The sequence below is a fragment of the Cebus imitator genome, unplaced genomic scaffold (assembly GCF_001604975.1).
Source record: "Cebus imitator isolate Cc_AM_T3 unplaced genomic scaffold, Cebus_imitator-1.0 Scaffold30, whole genome shotgun sequence".
NCBI classification, from domain to species: domain Eukaryota; kingdom Metazoa; phylum Chordata; class Mammalia; order Primates; family Cebidae; genus Cebus; species Cebus imitator.
In genome coordinates, this window is record NW_016107345.1 from 4369764 (window position 1) to 4387956 (window position 18193).

Below are 18193 nucleotides of genomic sequence, written 5' to 3' on the forward strand. Positions count from 1 at the left end.
TACTATGCTAAAATAAGTAGATTAAAATGAAAGGAATTTCCAAACAAATTTGGGAAGGAAGGCATGATCAAGTTTTCAGATGTCATTAGCTATAACCTAGTTCAGAATTAATCGCTACACCATGCAAAATGGGCAAATACTTGCAAACAAGAAGAGGGTGGAGATGCCAGAACCTGTAAATTTATGCCAGCTGAGCACTCACTGGCGGGGCGTCTGGCAATTGGATTTACTACTTTACCAACACCAGTAAAGTGTTACAAAATTGTGACAAAACTGTTTCTATGCAAACAATTGTTTTTAAAAGGGTCCCTACTAATGCAATTCAGTTTTTTTCTGGGTAAGCACAAAGCCAGAAACTAATGAAAAATATTAGAAATTATTTTTCTTGGAATCATGTCGATTATTGAGATTTACTTTCCTCCCCAAACCCCTCTCCCTCTCATCAGTCTTTTCATGCACCAGTGTAACTTTAGTTTTCATGGGAAAAGAGGTGACGGAAGAAGTGGCAGGGGCATTTGAGAGAGTAGGCGAAGAGAGGCTGGGGATCCAGAAAAGGAAAGATGGGGGTCGTTCAGTTAAACTCTGCCACTTCCATCTTTTTGTTGTTGTTGTTGTTGAGGCAGTTTTGCTCTTGTTGCCCAGGTTGGAGTGCAATGGCAGATCTCGGCTCACTGCAACCTCTGCCTCCTGGGTTCAAGCCATTCTCCTGTCTCAGCCTCCCCAGTAGCTGGGATTACAGGCACCTGCCACCACGCCTGGCTAATTTTTGTATTTTTAGTAGAGACTAGGTTTCCTCATATTGGTCAGGCTGGTTTCGAACTCCTGACCTCAGGTTATCTGCCTGCCTCGGCCTCCCAAAATGCTGGGATTACAGACGTAAGCCACCAAGCCTGGCCCACCTTCATCTGTTAACAGGGATTGTTGCCTGTGTCTTAACCCGCTCCCAAAGGCAGTGCTGTGTGCGCCCTCTTGATACTCAACTACTCAGTCTCTGGAGGCTGTTACAGCTGTCACCATCATACAGATGAAGACGAAGCTACGGCTTAGCGTTCTTGGGGAGGGAGAGAGGGAGTGAAGAGAGGTGGAGAGAGAAGCTTTTTCTCATAACCTATTCCTCATAACCTATTTGAGAAAGCTGAATATAAAATTTGAGCTTTACTGTCCCTGTCCCAATCCCCCCTTCCCGGGAGAAAAACTTAGCTGAACTTATTTGTGACATTATGAATTTTTTTCTGGAAAACAGGGATAAATCACGTTCTTTGAACATTTTTCTCCCCTGAAACTAAATCCGTAAAATGAGAGTTAAAAACACATGGAAAACCAGCGAAGTCACTTTTCAAGTCTTTGTACTCAAGGGATTCTGTAAGACTCAGGGAAGAATAATGGCGCAAACAGCAATATTTTAATTTCAGAACAGTCCTCTGGCAGAAAAGTCTGCCCAAAATGGTACAAAGATAATTGTGCATTAACTTTGATAAATTTCTAAAAACTCTATCGGGACAGGAGGCAACAGAACTCCTCCAGATCAGCGAGCGCTGTTTATCAGCGGGCGCTGAGCCTCAGGACCCGCAGCGATTCCCTTTCCGGCACTTGGGAGGCCTGAACTCAGGTCTAATCTTCCGTGTGCGCGCTCTGATACTCAACCACCGTTCAATTTCCGGAGGCTGTTATAACTGTCCGCATTCTACAGATGAAGTTGAGGTTACAGCTTAGTGTTCTTGGGGAGGGATATGAGGGGTGGGGGGGGGGAGAGAGAGAAGCTCATAACCTTAAACAAAAATACCTAAACCCAAAGCAACTGAAAAATGATTTTCTTTCAACAACGGTGTTTCCTTTGGGGTCAAGTTCTTTGATCTCATCTACAAAACCTAGAAGCGGGACAAGTACTTTACTGCAAATTAGAACAGGGCGTTACCCTCCCCCATCACCCCAATTCCAGAGGACGTCAATCACAGTGGACGCAGCACTGGGAGCGGAAATGCGGAGCATCTGCGGGGGGCGCAGTGAAACGAGAGCAGCCCCAGCCAGATGTCCAGTAAAGCGGGAAGACGCCCCGCTGGCACACCCTTCCGGAAAACTGAAGCGTCTCCTCTGACCCCCAAGGTCAGAAAGATTTATTACTTCCTCCGAGAGAAAGCAGCTACAGACCCGCTAGAGAGGGCGGGAGGGGTGTCGGAAGCCAGGGAACAGCGCTCTGTTTCTTCCCACCGCTCCGGGGTGCGGAGGTGTCCTCAGTGCTTGGAGAGGCTGGCAGCTTTGGCCCCGAGGGAAGCGTGGAGCAGACGGCCGACGGGGGATTTCTGCCCAAACTTTATCACCAACTCTTTCTGAGAGCAAAAACATGAGGCCGAGTGCGGCAGCTGCACGCAGAATCCGAGTCTGTGGCAGCTCTTGGAACCGACGCGCTGCGAATCCCGCGTTCGCATCCCAGCGCTTTGCGCGCAGAGAGCCACGCCCTCCGACCCGTGGGCCGCGACCCCAGCGCGTCGCGGTGAAGCGGGTCGCATCTCCAGCCCTCGAGGGGCGGCGGTGGGAGCCGGCGCGGCGTTGGGGGCGGGGGCGGGGCCGGCGAAGTGGGAGGGCTGCGCGGCGGAGGGGAGGAGCCGCGGCGATAGACGGCGGCGAGCACCAACCGGGCGCCGGCTGGCAGGAGCCGAACAGAGGCTGGCCCGAGCGCGTTGCGGGCGCCGGGCGTAGGGGGAGTCGGGTAGCAGCATCCTCCTGGGCGCCGCTTTCGCGCCGCGGCGGCAGCGGGGTCTTTCTCTGCTTACATACCTCGTTGGCCAGGAGCTGCTGCTACCGGGGGGCGGGGCGGGGCGGGCAGCCTGCAGACCTGGGTTCCCTTACTTAGAGCTGCGTGTTTAGGGTCCTTTGGGCCAGTCGGAGGCTGCGGAGCGGCGGGGGTTGCCTGTGCTGCCTGCCCGGGCATCCTCCGGCTGATGGAAGCAGCCGCTGCCGCCGCCGCTGCGGGGTTGCGCTGTGCCGGGTCCACCGCCGCCAGAGAGATGGGAAAATTCGCCGCGCGGAGGCCAAAAGCGAGAAGGGTTGCGCCGCTATGCCGGGAGCTGGGTCCCCGATAAGCCGCCCCCAGCCAGCTTCGTTCTCCTGAGCGAGGCAGGAAGCTGCGGTCCCGAGAGAGCCGAGGAGACGTCGCTGGAGCCGGGTCGCGCCGGGTTCAGTGGAACGCGGTGTGGGGCTCCGGGCCGGGGGAAAGTTTTTCTTCCCGAGCTGCAGGGCACCCACTGGCCAGAAACTCTGCCCAGGGATAAGTCGGCTGAGTCCCACGGCCCCTCAAAGGCGCGGGGACCCCCAGAGGAAGCGAGAAAGGGCGAAATCGAGGAACGAGTGACAGCCTGACAGTCCGCTGGGCGGTGATCCAGTGCCGCTCTCGGGCGCGCCCCTGGCTCCAGGTGAGCGGAGGAGCCGGGCTGAACCAAGGGTGGGCGTTACTTAGGAGGAGGCTGGGAGGGAGATTGGGGCGCACTCTCTCACTCTGCTTCCCCTGGCAGGTCCTTCCCGGAGCCGCTGCCATGGGAGAGTCAGCCTCGGGCGCTGGGAACCAGCCGCCGCGCCCGCCTCGGAGTCGCGGCCCGAGTCCCGGCGCCCGCAGCCAGCCCGCTGCGTCCCCTTCCCCGGCTGCAGGCCTGCCTCCGCCGCGCTGCCGGCCGGGATTGTGCCTGTGATGAGCCGCAGCCCGCCGCGAGCTCTGCCCCCAGGCGCGCTCCCCCGGCTGCTCCAGGCTGCGCCTGCAGCTGCGCCGCGTGCCCTGCTCCCGCAGTGGCCCCGGCGCCCAGGACGCCGCTGGCCCGCGTCCCCTCTCGGAATGAAGGTGTTCCGCAGGAAGGCGCTGGTGCTGTGTGCGGGCTATGCACTGCTGCTGGTGCTCACCATGCTCAACCTCCTGGACTACAAGTGGCACAAGGAGCCGCTGCAGCAGTGCAACCCCGACGGGCCGCTGGGTGCCGCAGCGGGGGCAGCTGGAGGCAGCTGGGGGCGCCCGGGACCGCCTCCGGCTGTCCCGCCCCGCGCTCATACCCATTTGGACCTCCGCACTCCTTACCGCCCTCCTGCTGCCGCCTTCGGGGCGGCTCCTGCAGCCGCGGGAGGGATGGCGGGGGTTGCAGGTCCTCCGGGCAATGGCACTCGGGGCACCGGGGGCGTCGGGGACAAGCGGCAGCTGGTGTACGTGTTCACCACGTGGCGCTCGGGTTCATCATTCTTTGGCGAACTATTCAACCAGAATCCCGAGGTGTTCTTTCTCTACGAGCCAGTGTGGCATGTATGGCAAAAACTATATCCAGGAGATGCTGTTTCCCTGCAGGGGGCAGCGCGGGACATGCTGAGCGCTCTGTACCGCTGCGACCTCTCTGTCTTCCAGCTGTATAGCCCCGCGGGTAGCGGGGGGCGCAACCTCACCACGCTGGGCATCTTTGGCGCAGCCACCAACAAGGTGGTGTGCTCGTCGCCACTCTGCCCCGCCTACCGCAAGGAGGTCGTGGGGTTGGTGGACGACCGCGTGTGCAAGAAGTGCCCGCCGCAGCGCTTGGCGCGTTTCGAGGAGGAGTGCCGCAAGTACCACACACTAGTTATCAAGGGTGTGCGCGTCTTCGATGTGGCGGTGTTGGCGCCACTGCTACGAGACCCGGCCCTGGACCTCAAGGTCATCCACCTGGTGCGTGATCCTCGTGCGGTGGCGAGCTCACGCATCCGCTCGCGTCATGGCCTCATCCGTGAGAGCCTACAGGTGGTGCGCAGCCGAGACCCACGAGCTCACCGCATGCCTTTCCTGGAGGCCGCAGGCCACAAGCTTGGCGCCAAGAAGGAGGGTGTGGGCGGCCCGGCTGACTACCACGCTCTGGGCGCTATGGAGGTCATCTGCAATAGCATGGCTAAGACGCTGCAGACGGCCCTGCAGCCCCCCGACTGGCTGCAGGGCCACTACTTGGTGGTGCGGTACGAGGACCTGGTGGGAGACCCCGTCAAGACACTACGGAGAGTGTACGATTTTGTGGGACTGTTGGTGAGCCCCGAAATGGAGCAGTTTGCCCTCAACATGACCAGTGGCTCGGGCTCCTCCTCCAAGCCTTTCGTGGTATCTGCACGCAATGCCACACAGGCCGCCAATGCCTGGCGGACCGCCCTCACCTTCCAGCAGATCAAACAGGTGGAGGAGTTTTGCTACCAGCCCATGGCCGTCCTGGGCTATGAGCGAGTTAACAGCCCTGAGGAGGTCAAAGACCTGAGCAAGACCCTGCTTCGGAAGCCCCGTCTCTGAAAAGTGTTCCTGGGAGACCTGATGCCCTGTGGTAATACCTGTAAAGAGGATTGTAGTGTGTTTAAACAAACACAGTCCAGACTCAAATGGAGAAAACCCGCATATTCTATTATAGATACATAAATAACCACACAGACACTTGCTGTCAATGTTTTGAGTCAGTGCATTTCAAGGAACAGCCACAAAACACACACACACATACCCCCCTCAGAAAAGGCAGGACTTGAACGTTCTGACCAGATGTCCCTCTTCTTTCCTTTGCTTTCTCCCATCCCGTTTCTCCTGTTTCTTACCCTGTCCCCTACCTGCCTTCCATTTTGAAGTGGGATGCTCATGAAATCAAGTTCCAGTAACCCAAATCTTGTTTACAAAATTTTCGTGGTATCTGTGAACATGTAAGAGTAATTTGGATGTGGATGTGGGGGTGGGGGTGGAGAAAGGGGAAGTGGTCCAGGAACAAAAAGCCCCATTGGGCATGATAAGCCGAGGAGGCGTTCTTCTAAAGTAGACTTTTGTGTAAAAAGCAGAGGTTACATGTGAGTATTAATAAAGAAGATAATAAATAATATTCTTTTTTATATTTGCCTCCATTACTTTGGATTCATCTGTATAACTTGTCCTCAGATTCGGATAGAATCTCCTTCCCATCTCTCATTTCCCTTTTTCCAGTCTCTTTACTGAAAGGCAGCTAAACTGAGTGGGGGGAATTTTTGCCTCCTTGGTAATAATCTGGGGGATGTTTTCTCACATGTAAATCTCAGCCTGTCAGGTGCCCAGGAATGAAACAAATCTTTGCATTCTAAAGGCAGAAACCAAATGGCACTGGAAGAAAAAGCACACACTAATTTCTTCCACTTTGAACACAGAAAGGAAGAAGCAACCCCTTCAGGACTTGAAGGCATTTGCTTTTCATTCCTCTTGTGTTAAGATGGGGAAACTTGAAGCAGAGACTAATGTTTTGGTCCTGAGGTTGGTTCAGAAGAAGGATTTTTTTTAAAAAAGTATGTAATTTATAAAAGTTCTGATGATTAGAACACAGACCTCGGGAAGTAGCATGAACATATTGCTGGCAATGGTAGCAGCTTCTTTGGTTAGCAAAGTGACAGAAGTATCTGGAGTGTTTTTCTGACTCTGACACAGTATGTGGAGGTGGATGAAGGCAGCGAAGTTTCATCTGAGAACTGTAAGGGCTTTCCCTCTTCTTCCTTGCTTCCCATTTAAATGAATGCACGAGAGAATATGAATTTATAACGCTTTACTTGGGATGCCTGTGGAATATGTTGTTTTTCTTTATCATATTTCCTAAAAGTAAATTTGCAAAGAAACTAACATGCTACAGACAGTATAAGGCTTCAGCCAAGAGCTTCTTTTAGTTATGAAAATGAATTGTGGTAAAGAGGAAATGAAAATGAACTAGTATGTAGGATTTTGAAATTTGGTATTTTCCAAGGAGAAAACCATTAAATTTTCCAGTAGTGGTTATGATGTTGTTGTGTCCTAACCCATTTGGCACTGAAACATTCTGCAGAATGTTATACTATGAGAAGAAATTATAAAACCCAAATGGGAACAACAGACAGTGTGGTTGTATATTACAGTAAATACAGTACAAATCATGGTTTTACTGTAATTTTTAATGAGATTTTTGAAAGCCAATATATATAGGTTAATGCTGAGGATTTTAGGGAAAAGACGATAAAAATAGTATGTACGTGGGGAATATTTTAACATATGATTCTAAGTATAATTACCATTGCAATGTGAAATCTAACTACATTGGTAAGAATTCCAAGATAAAGAAGCATAGAGGTTTAAAAAGGAGGGTATTTAGAAATGGATTTTACAACACAATCTAGAATGGTTATTTCTTAATTTACTAAAATAGTTTTTGGCATTATGTTTCTGAAGCCAGACTACAGCTATACTACATTAATCATATTTTCCATATTTTTGTGGTAGTGCCTATGCTGAATTTTCTTTGACAGCAGTCCAATATTTGTAATAGCTTTAATTTAAGAATACTTTAAAATTAAATGAACAAAATAAATATTAATGTTGGACGACTATCGATGAAACATTTAGCAGGAAATTAGGAGAGCAGCATTGAAAAGCAACCATCCTGAATAACCATTTATAAGCAAATTTTGTGTGGCATTAGAATCAGCTCTTATCAATCACAGTGAAATTTATGCCTAGTTGTAGAGTGAAGGATTTTTAAGCAGTTAAAATCATTCTTCTTTCAGCATATCTAAGGACTTGGACTGTGTTAAAGTAGAATGATGATGTTTTTGGATCTTGTATTTAAAACAATATTAGATGCTAGACAGAGTCTTTGCAGCTGCCAGAGCATTTGTGGCCTCTGCTCACATGAAATTTTAAGCTAAACACCAACAGATCCTCTGCTTGCTCTATTTGAACAGGGTTTCTGTTTATAATCCACTTGTTTGTAGCAGCTGCATTCTCTTCACCCTGCCACTCCTGTGCTCTGTAATTTGAAAAGGTGAATTGTTTCTCCTGGAGATTTGTACCTAGCTGCCTTCTAGGAAAGTGAGACAGGTGTTGTTCCCACTAAGGGCTGAGATAGTCATATCAGTGACATTCAGCTTCCGAAGGTTTGAGAAGGAGAGAGACGCATTTTTGGCGTTAACAAGCTTCTGTCAGCCCCTAGTGCAAGCAGACCTGTGCTGTGACAAATTGCAATAGAGCCTGTGACCATTTTTGAGGCAGCAAATATGAAAGAGATCTTTTCACATTTCTCAAGCTGGCAATATGTCCGTCAGCAGGAGAAAATACTCTTTAGAGCAGGTTGTCAGAGTGATTCCATTTTCAAATTCTGCTCACTTGAGAGCACACCTGACTTACCCCTTGACTTTGGAATGCTTTTGTTAATCAGGAAGCTGTATTTATAAAACAAAGATTACCCAGTGCATTTAGTCAACAAATTTGAGTTGGGAACAAGGCAGAGGCACAGGCTGGGGGCTTAAGTTTCAAGGAGCTCATAGCCACTCAAAGACCTCATTCAGACAGACGGTGGTTACCTTGCAGGCAGGGACCGGAGCAAATCTCTACCCTTTAGTGTCCACCACATAGTGCATGATAAATATTTATTAAATAAGCAAATGAAATATGCAACTATCAAATTTTGAAAATGGGAGGGAGAGAGTGGAAGAATATATTACCCGTCTGGAAAATGCCAGCCTGTTCAGTAAAGTTTGCTGAAGGAAATAAGCCATAGGCACTATTTAGATGGGGAGAGTGAGCAATGGGAATATCTTCAGGATTTCCAGGGCAACAGTTTGTAGACTAATATATCCCACCGATGAATTAGAAAAAAATGCAGAATTTCTGAATGTGGAGAGGTAAACGTTTCAAAGTAAGGAATCTGTTACTGTTTTCCCAGTTGCATGAACACCAAAAGGGTGGGGATCAGAACATACTTGCAGAGCAAATGTTGTCCAGGTGTCTAAGGGAGGGCTAAAAGTTGTTTATTTTTACAGAAGTCATGTGGCACTTATTGTTTTGAGTGCTGTAAATATATAGTTTGATGGACTGTGATGTATTAGGTTGGTGCAAGTGTGATTGCAGTTTTTGTCATTAAAAGTAACGACAAAAACTGCAGTGAAACCTGTTACATTTGCACCCACCCAGTAGATTTTCTGCAGGTGAAGGAATGGTTACTTTCAGGAAGCTTGTCCTATTGTGGATGCTGAATGAGACAGTGGCTGCCTGTTCCCATGCATTTCTGCTTGGCCACAGCCAGTTCTGTCCAGGATTTCTGTTGCACACAGTGCAGTTGCAGCTGGATTACGTGATTGATTTGAAATTAATGTGAATTTGGAGGAGGCTATTAAATTAATATTCCTTAGGTCTTGAAACCCAGACTCTAGAGATGACTCTAGGAAGAGCAAGAGGGAAATGAAAAGGCGTGTCTCATCATGTAGACATGGTAAATAAGGACAAGTTGTCATTTTACCATCCTCCACCAACTTTCTTGCCTACACGCAACACACATGCACACACATGTACAATTGAGTTCCTGCATTGTCTTGAAGAGGTCTGGATGAGAGAGTGTTCTAATCCCAGCCAACAGATATGTGGTGAGACATACTTTTGATCTCGGGCTTCTGGAGAGTGAGTGGCCAATTGTTATGTTAGGAAATATGACAGTGCTGTGTCAGGATCCAATGGGGATAGGTCGAAAATGACAATCACAATCTGAGGAATGACTTGAGGTGTGTGATGGGATGTTCTGAGGTAAATGCATAGTTTACAGACCCCTTTTGCCCCTCACCTTGAGGAGACCCTTTTCAAATCTGTCACAGCTAAGAAAAAAGTTTGTTTAGATACTTTCCCTGCTGGACATTCAGTTGCTACTTTTGCAATTCAAATATGAGCCACTGAACTGCTCAGGTACAGGCTTTGGTACAAGCATTTAATAATTGAAATTACGGGGCTTGACTTTTATTACATCTGATGCAGTTCTGCACATCCTTAATCAACTTATGCTAAGAAAATGTTAAACTTTGTGTAACACATTAAGTTCATGGAATTGGAAACTGTATGAACCAGTGTTTGGGATAGGGGGTGGTAGTATTGTTTATAAATGAAGGAGCTTTGAAGGAGCAGGAGCCTGTCTGTACATGTGGTAACAGGATGATAAAGGATGGCCAAGGATAAACCCTAACTTTCGGTCACAGCAGTTATCTGTAATCAAATGTCAGAAGTATTTTTGAGCTTCTTGAACTTTTAGGTTTGTAATAGTCACCCTGCCAAGTGAATGGCAGTGAAAATGATCACTGGGACTAAAAGCTATACTCAGAACCAGTTTGTAATGGCTCCCATCCCGGGTGTAAAAACAGGGCTTGATAGAAATTCACCTTGAAGCAGTCTTCTAGACAGGATCAACTACATAATTTGCAGGGCTCAGTGCAAAATGAAAATGCAGTGCCCTTGTTGAAAAAACTGTTAAGCCTTTCAAGATGGCAGCCGCAGAGGATGAAACCAAGTGTGGGGTCCTTCTGAGTGTGGGGTCCTGTGTAACTGTGCAGGTTGTATGTCCCTGAAGCTGGCCTTGTTTCCAGATGCAGAGGATGAAATGCCTAGGTATAGGAGACAGCAAATAATGGTGTCCTACAAATTTTTGGAAAATGAGTGCAAAGGTGTGAGTTATTGTGTGTAACTATAATGAAAGCAAAGACAAGCAAGTGCACTTTGCCTGATGAAATTCCAAAGAGGTCAGTGTACACATGACAAATAATCTTTGATGACTGCAGCAAGAGATTGACAATGCCCCCTCAGTCATTGGTTGGGCTTGAGAACACTCAGAATTGATCCAGCTGGAGACTGAGAGAGCATGTGCTATTCCTGGGATTCTTCTCACAAGAACAGGTCAGATGTCCTGCAGAAGGAAGAACATGATGTCCTTGTCCTCCAGCCATTCCCTTCCTTCTGTAACTTTTGTAGGGCTCTCCCTTGATTTGCGTAGTGTGTAGTAGAGACAGAAAGTCTGTGCATGGAAAAGCAAAAGATCAAGCCACAATAAGCTCAAGGAGTGAATGTACAAGATGTGCTGAGCAAACCGATATACCTCTTTGTCGTGTTAAGTATATTCAGCTAAGACTTTTTTTAAATCATAGGCTTGATATGTCCCAGTTTCCTCCGCATAACTTCTCCACTCTCTCTACTGCACTCTCTGCCTCGCATTTCTTCTCCACTTTGTGAATATCATTATTGAAGACCCTGGATCTTTTTGAAACTTTTATTCATCAGACCCGCTCCAAGACACAGAAGTGCTTTTCTGTCCTATTCCCCGTGATGCCTCCTGCAGAGATCTGTCAGTGTGTGCTGCTACAGATTGGAATTATTTGTTTATAGGCCCATTTCCTCTCCTAGGCTAGATCTCGGGAGAGAAATGACTAGGTCTTATTTGTGCGTGCGTGTGTCTCCCCAATACCATAGCAGTGTCTATGAAAGGTAGAACTTTTAGTAGGAGCTAAATAAAAGATGTAGCCCCAGAAGCCAAAACAGAAGGGATTGAGGGATAGATACTTAGAGAGACTTTAGAGTTAGTACAACTAATTTCCACCATGTCCTGGACTTCATATGTATAGTGCAGACAGAGGCTGAAAAAGCAAGGCAAATTAGTATAGACAAAAAGGAATACCAAATAATGCCCATGGAAGGCTTCAAATGTCTTTCCACATTCATATTTGAAAAAGAGAAACAAATTCAAGCCCCTAAATGAAAGGTAACAACTGAATTACAGTGCAACACATTTATTTATTTATTTTTTGAGATGGAGTCTCTGTCAACAGGCTGGAGTGCAGTGGTGTGATCTTGGCTCACTGCAACTTCTGCCTCCTAGGTTCAAGAGATTCCCCTGTCTCAGCTTCCCGAGTAGCTGGGACTACAGGCACACGCCACCATGCCCAGCTAAGTGTTTGTATTTTGGTAGAGACAGGGTTTCACCGTGTTGGCCAGGATGGTCTTGATTTCCTGACCTTGTGATCTGCCCACCTTGGCCCCCCAAAGTGCTGGGATTACAGGTGTGAGGTGCTGGGATTACAGGTGTGAGCCACTGTGCCCGGCCTCCCACTCATTTTTTAAGAGTTGAGTCGAAAAATGTATTACTGTTACGTAGGCTGAGGCTGTATATGTTTTTTACATGCAGAGGTCATGGCCAGTATGATCATCTTTTAACCATTTCAGGAACTGAAAAAAAAATTAAGAAACAATGTAGAGTTCTAAATATTACATTTCCATTTTCAGATGTCCCAGTTGCTCTGGCAAACTCCCAGTCTTTCTATGAATGAACTAGCTCCTGGGAGGAATTAAAATCTCTCATTTCTCTTACTGGTGCTCAGAATTTTTACATGCAGGATGGTATTACATTATTCCTTTCTAAAGGAAAATAGGAATGAAAGCACATCTTCTTTCTGAGATAATAACATTCATATCAATAGTTTTTAGTCCTGTTATTTAGCCAGACCTACTTGCTGGTGAGACCAGTATTCTCCCAAAATGTGGATTCTGAGTTCACATTATTTAGGTTAAGTCTTCACTTCTCATTTATATTTTCATATTTCCCAAGTGACTTCTTCATGTGCTGTGCTCTTTATAACTTTCTATTACCATTTTCATTTCAGTTTCAAATGCCCTAAATAGCAGGAATGAGGATGTGCCAGTCACTGTGCAAAGCATTTTATAAGTGTGATTCTGTTGGATTCTCATCACAATTCTATGAAATAGGAAGCATTATGGTCCCCATTTTACAGAAGGGAATATAGAAGGTTCAGATGGGTAATTTTCCTAAGGTCACACAGCTAGTGCATGGCAAAGTCTCTCTCTTTTTGCTTGATACATCAGAGACTACCCTGTTTCCATTTAAGGGATTCTAACAAAATAGCAAACCCTTTTTGTCCCAGTCAATGCTTTCCGAGAAACGTGCTGAATGCCTGCAGCATTATGCCTTCAGCCGGGGAACAGGTGTTATTGGTATCTTTAGAGATGTATTTTTGTGCTGCAGAAAAAAAGTAATTGTTAGTTTAAGTTCCTTTGGCGAAATTTCCTCTTAGAATGACTTTTGTTTAGCAAAACACTGTAACAGGCTGTTTTAGTGGTGGAAAGAAGCTCTGTAAAGAACCTAAACAGGAAATTTGGGGGTTGGGGGAAAGAGAGCTTGAAAGGAGTGGGGAAGAGGAAAAGGGTTGAGTAACAGGGAACAAACAAGACAGGATGCTGGAGCCTAAGAGGGGAGATCACAGCAGCTCTCTCCAGAAGAGAGAGCCATGGCCCAGGGTGGAGTTGTTTGCTCAACTGTGCTGCCATGTAGCCAGCTTGGTTGCCCCAAACCTCCAGTAAAGGTGCCCACCTAGCCTTGAGTGAGTGGTGCTTTGAAAGTCGAAGCAATCAAGGTATTAGGAACTGGCATGTTTTTGCCCCATTGCCAAATGGGATGACATGGGGCAAAAACATGCCAGTTCCTACAAGGAGGTGAAAGGTAGAGAGGCAAATGCAAGTTCACCAAAAGGAACTCGGGAGGTAGAGTTGGTCCATGGGAGTGTTGGTTTACCCCAAGAGGTGTCTGGGAGGAAAGGAAGTTTCTCCCCAACTGTGAGATGATGATTCTAGGCAATCTTGTTTAAATTTTACAGGGCAAGGTGGCCTCATCAAAGCTTAAGGAGCAGGGGATGTCTAGGAGGCTAATATATAGCTTGTAATTCTAAAGGCTACACAGGCAGGACTCAGTGGGCAGGTGGAGATGTAGCAAAGTTAGGAAATGTTGGCATGCCATAAAAGCTGTTGTGATAGTGTCAGCTCAGTCATTTACAAGTGTGGAAACTGAGGTGCAGACAGGCTGAGGGATGTACTCAGCATCCCATTCCTAGTTAGAGAAAGAGCACAAACTAGAAATTACAGCCTCTGATTCCCAGTCCGGAGCTCTCTGACATGCTCCTACCCTGAGACTTTTTATTTCCTTGGTTCCTGCCCATGTTTTGGTCATTCCAGTATTTATCAATTTCTTTATGGAATCTCTGGGGATCAGAGAAGAAGTGCCCTTTGGGATTTTCATCAAGCTTTAGTAGGAAATGAGGTTGAAACTAAAGCAGACAGCTGAATAGGGTGGTCTGAGAGTGTCAGTTCAGTTTTTTTGGTGCACAATGGACTCAACTAGATTGAGAAAATCAGGAAATTAACTGGAAAAGATGGGAGAGCCCACAGAATTGAAGAACAGCTGAGGAACCAGGTGGGGTTCTCTGGTTTCCTCCCTCCCTCCCCCAATCCTTCTGTCCCTTCCTTCCTTCTTCCTTCCATATTTCTTTCCCCTTCCTCCTTCCCTCTCTTTATTTGCTGTCCTTCACACATTTAGAATTCAAAGTCCTGGAAGAGAGAGTTGGATCAGCTGAGGCTGGGTTAGGTGTTTGTGCTTTGGCACCTGAGCAAGATACTTTGACTAATAGTCCCACCAATCTGCACACAATGTGGGCAAGTGATTTTCCACAAGAAAATCAGGCTGCGATTATAAAAAGTGGGGGAAGTGAACGCCAGGTGGTCTTAACCAATAAATGTCTTCTGTATTCATTAATGTATTTTATTATTATTCTCCTGCTACTTGACTAATTGGGGGTTATTTTCTTTAGAGTCCACTACATATAAGGTTTTTCACTCTGCATTGCTATGTTAAAATGGGGGCAGAGATATGCCTCAATGGTTAATTGGGCCACCATGCTTGTTGGATATAAATAAGAGCATTCACTTACTTAGTCTTAAGTAATGCAGATAAATGGGACACCAGATGGAATTCATGTAGTGAAATTCATGCAGATACTGTATTTTGTGATATGCTTTTTTGCAGGCTTTAATGATCATGCCGCCTTACACTTTTATAATGCTTTGTCAGTTTACCAAGTACAGCAGATATTGCTGATTTCCCACCCACTGTCCATTCCCTGCTTCCTTCTTATTCACAGAACCTTGATTTTGTTCAGGGAGGCAATATGCTCAGCTAAAAATATTTCCCAGTTTCCCTTGTAGGTAGGAATGATCATGTGACAGCCAATGAAATGTAAATGGAAGTCTGCTGGGGATATCTGGGTAAGTTTTCTATATCTGATATGGACAGAGCTTTTTCTTGCCTGCTTTGTCCTTTTTCTTTCTTTTTTTCTGGCTACTCTGCAGATTGAGTATGGAAGTGGGGCCTATACCTTGTGACTGAGAGGGAGCCAGGGGTAAAAGCTGCTTGCAGAAAGACAGAGCAGCAGGGATATTGATGACCTCATGAAGCCACGTCATCAGCGTGGACCACTGGTCTCCAGAATACCTGTGATGTGGGAACAATAAACACCTACTTGTTTAAGCTGTTACTGCCAACTTTGTTACTCACAGCCAAATACAGTCCTAATGAATATAATAAATATTCTCATTAATATTTTATTAGATCATTTGAAACTTATGATTACTGGCAGAAGTAGGATTATGATCTTTTACAGAAGAAACTGAAACTCAGAGAAGCTAAGTGGCTTGCTCAGGGTCACAAATTTGGTGCATATCAGATTCAATGCCCAATTTAGTGTTCTTTCTACTCAGCCAGTGGGTCTCAGCTGGGTGTGGGACTGTCCCTGCAATCTGGTTTGGGGGAAGATTGGGAGATGGCCTTTGGAATTTTTTTTTTTCTGTGATTAGGGAATGGGACTGGCATTTAGTGGGCTGGAAGCAATAATGCTGAATGTTCTGCCGTGCTCAGGACAGTCCCACATAATGAAGAATTGTCCTGCTCCAAATGTTAATAGTGGTCCCCTTGAGAAATACTGAGCTAAATTAAGCCAAAGAAAATTACAGACTGACTCAGAACTGACAATAAGGCTGCTGCATAATGATACTTAATAAATATTAATAAATGATATCACCAAGGTTGTCATCAGAACCATCATTGCTATTTTGAAAATTTGCGGCTATAATGAATTTAAAGGTTGCATGATTTTTTTTTTCTAGCTACATTCTGCTGCTTTTGTTCAGGTGTGGAGGAGATGGATAGTTGGATAATGAGTTATGGATGGGGAAAAAGTAGGGGAAATATTGGACTAGAACTCCCTATGAAATCAGTTAGTTGAAATATCGTAAATGGTTCTGGTATGATAGAATGCAGAAATTTAGTGGGTAAGAATTCTTGAAACCTACGTTTCCCGAGTGGTGAGGTTGTCACTGATCAAGAACAAGAGTAGCTGTGTTGAATCAGAGCATGAAGGTGATAAGAAGCTGAAAGTCCAGGATGTCAAATGGGTTCCTAAAGTCATGAGTAATGGTAGTAAGGGTCGCGGTGGAGAGGAAATCACTGATCTGAGCACTCAAATCTTGCAGTTGTCCTTGGTTTTGAAGATGGCACTGTCCTGCCCTACAACTTGTTTGGTCTTTTCTTGTCGCAATGCATAAACCAGCTCATTATTGCATCTGTTTGTTCAATGCTTGTGGAAGCTTCTATTCTAGCCCACACCAACATCTCCTTTCTCTGAGCACAAATTAGCACTCAGCTGCACAGTCTTTTGTATTGGCCTCAAATTATTTGATGTGTGTCGGTCTGGTCTATATGCCAATTTAATCTCCTTGGGAGCAATTAAACCACACGTTTCACTTCTTATCTCCTGCACAGGAAGTAGTGAATGAACTATTTCTGAAGTGACTGATTTACACCAAAGCGGAGGTAAGGGTGGAGGAGAGTTGTTTTAAAAGCCCCCAAGAAACCAATCAGCAGTCCTTTCCAGACTGGCACTGTGTGCACTTTGCCACTTTGCCCTGTATCTGGGGAGACACACACACACACACACACACACGCACACCGCACACACGCGTGCACGCACACATACAGAGATAGTGTTTATCAGGTACCCGTGTCTTTCTCCATGCCCTCATTGTCCCCTGCTCATGCTTCTAAAACACCTCTTAATGCTGACTGTGGGATTCTAGCTGTCCAGCATCCAAGCCCTGATTTTCTTTTGGGAATCAATGTCTCCTGCTTCTTTGGTGCATGTGGTTCTGTTGGAGCTAACTCCACACACAACTCTAGTGTTTGCCATGCTGACTTTCCCAAGACCAAAGTGATCGGCTAAGGACTGAACACATGTCCCAATTAGAGCCAATAAGATACCTTGAGATTTTTGCTTAGATTTTGGGGATAGGCAGGCATTCTTATTTAAAGAGAATACTTAAGGACTGGTATCCATGTTGCCTCTAGAAGAGGGTCGAATTGTAAGAAACAGCCAAAAGATATGGAGAGAGAAACCACCTACTGGTGGACAAAGGGCAGCTAGGCTCTGGTGAAGTCATTCTAACCCTGCTAAAATGAGCCTGAACTCAGCCTTACCCCTGGTTTGCAATTAGAGGAGCCAGTTACATTTCCTTTTTATTTGAGCCACTTTAGATGGGATATTTTCTTCCTTAAAATGCAAAGAATCTCAACAAGTGCAGAATTTACCCAGTGCATTATAAGCTGTTTCACCTATTACAGGACAAGTTCCTTGAAGTCAGGGTTCTTATCTGTGTGCCTCCAGCAGAAGGCACAGTGTCTGGAATGTGGGATGCCTCCAAACCATGTTTATTTCATTGTATATGGAATGGTCTCACTTTACAGCATTGCCCTTCAAAGTAGGGTCCTCAGACCAGCAGTGTCGGCCCATCTCTAGACTGCCAGATCATAATCTGCATTTATTTATTTATTTTTGGAGATGGAGTCTCACCTAGGCTGGGGTGCAGTGGCATGATTATAGCTCACTGTAGCCTCGAAGCCCTGGGCTCAAGCGATCCTTCCATCTACATTTCAATAAGATGCTCAGGTGATTCCTGTGCTTTTGGAAAGGATTGCTCTGCAGACTTACAGTCAATTTCATTTTGCAAACATCTAGCCTGGAGTGGTTGTGCTGGCATAAAGAGCACTACCTCAGTTCAGTATTCTGGCTGCATTTTAAGACTCTTACTGGTAGGCATCTTGCCTACAGGATTCCATAAACATACAGATAAAGATGCTTAGAAAGCCAGGTGTGGCATCTGTAGTAGTCCAGTCCCCCAGAGTGAGGGAGGTGAAAGACCCCCACAGCTTCACCGTGGTTGCATGGATCCCTTCCTGGCACCATGTCCTGGCAGCCTGCCAAAGGCCTGAGCATTTATTTACTTATGAATATGTTAACAACCCACTAGATTCTTGGTTTTGGGAGCCTGGAGAAGGCCAAGTGAAACCTGAATTCTGTCACAGTCTAGGGAATAATACATGTTAAAATGAATTCTGGGCTTCCATCCTGCAGTATTTTAGCCATGTGGCTGAGTGCAGAATTTGATTTTTGGAGTCTTTTCGAGCATATAATATTAGGAGGGATGCAGGCAAACCAGCATTACATTAAGCACATAGAAAAAGTCTAATATTTCCGTTTC

The 18193-nt window shown here is 46.3% G+C and overlaps 1 protein-coding gene and 1 long non-coding RNA gene across 2 annotated transcripts; both read left to right on the top strand.

Annotated features, from left to right (window-relative positions):
* The first annotated feature begins 1745 nt into the window (after positions 1 to 1745).
* LOC119470405 lies at positions 1746 to 15131 on the top strand. Its single transcript, XR_005199299.1, has 3 exons — positions 1746 to 2103; positions 2338 to 2491; positions 14954 to 15131. It is a non-coding gene; the product is annotated as an uncharacterized LOC119470405 (long non-coding RNA).
* On the top strand, positions 2225 to 5852 carry CHST2 (carbohydrate sulfotransferase 2). The gene is made up of 2 exons (XM_017523771.2): positions 2225 to 3410; positions 3510 to 5852. Exon 2 carries the CDS (start codon positions 3683 to 3685, stop codon positions 5273 to 5275), a length of 1593 nt encoding a protein of 530 aa, XP_017379260.1. The 5' UTR covers positions 2225 to 3410; positions 3510 to 3682; the 3' UTR covers positions 5276 to 5852.
* Positions 15132 to 18193: the final 3062 nt, after the last annotated feature.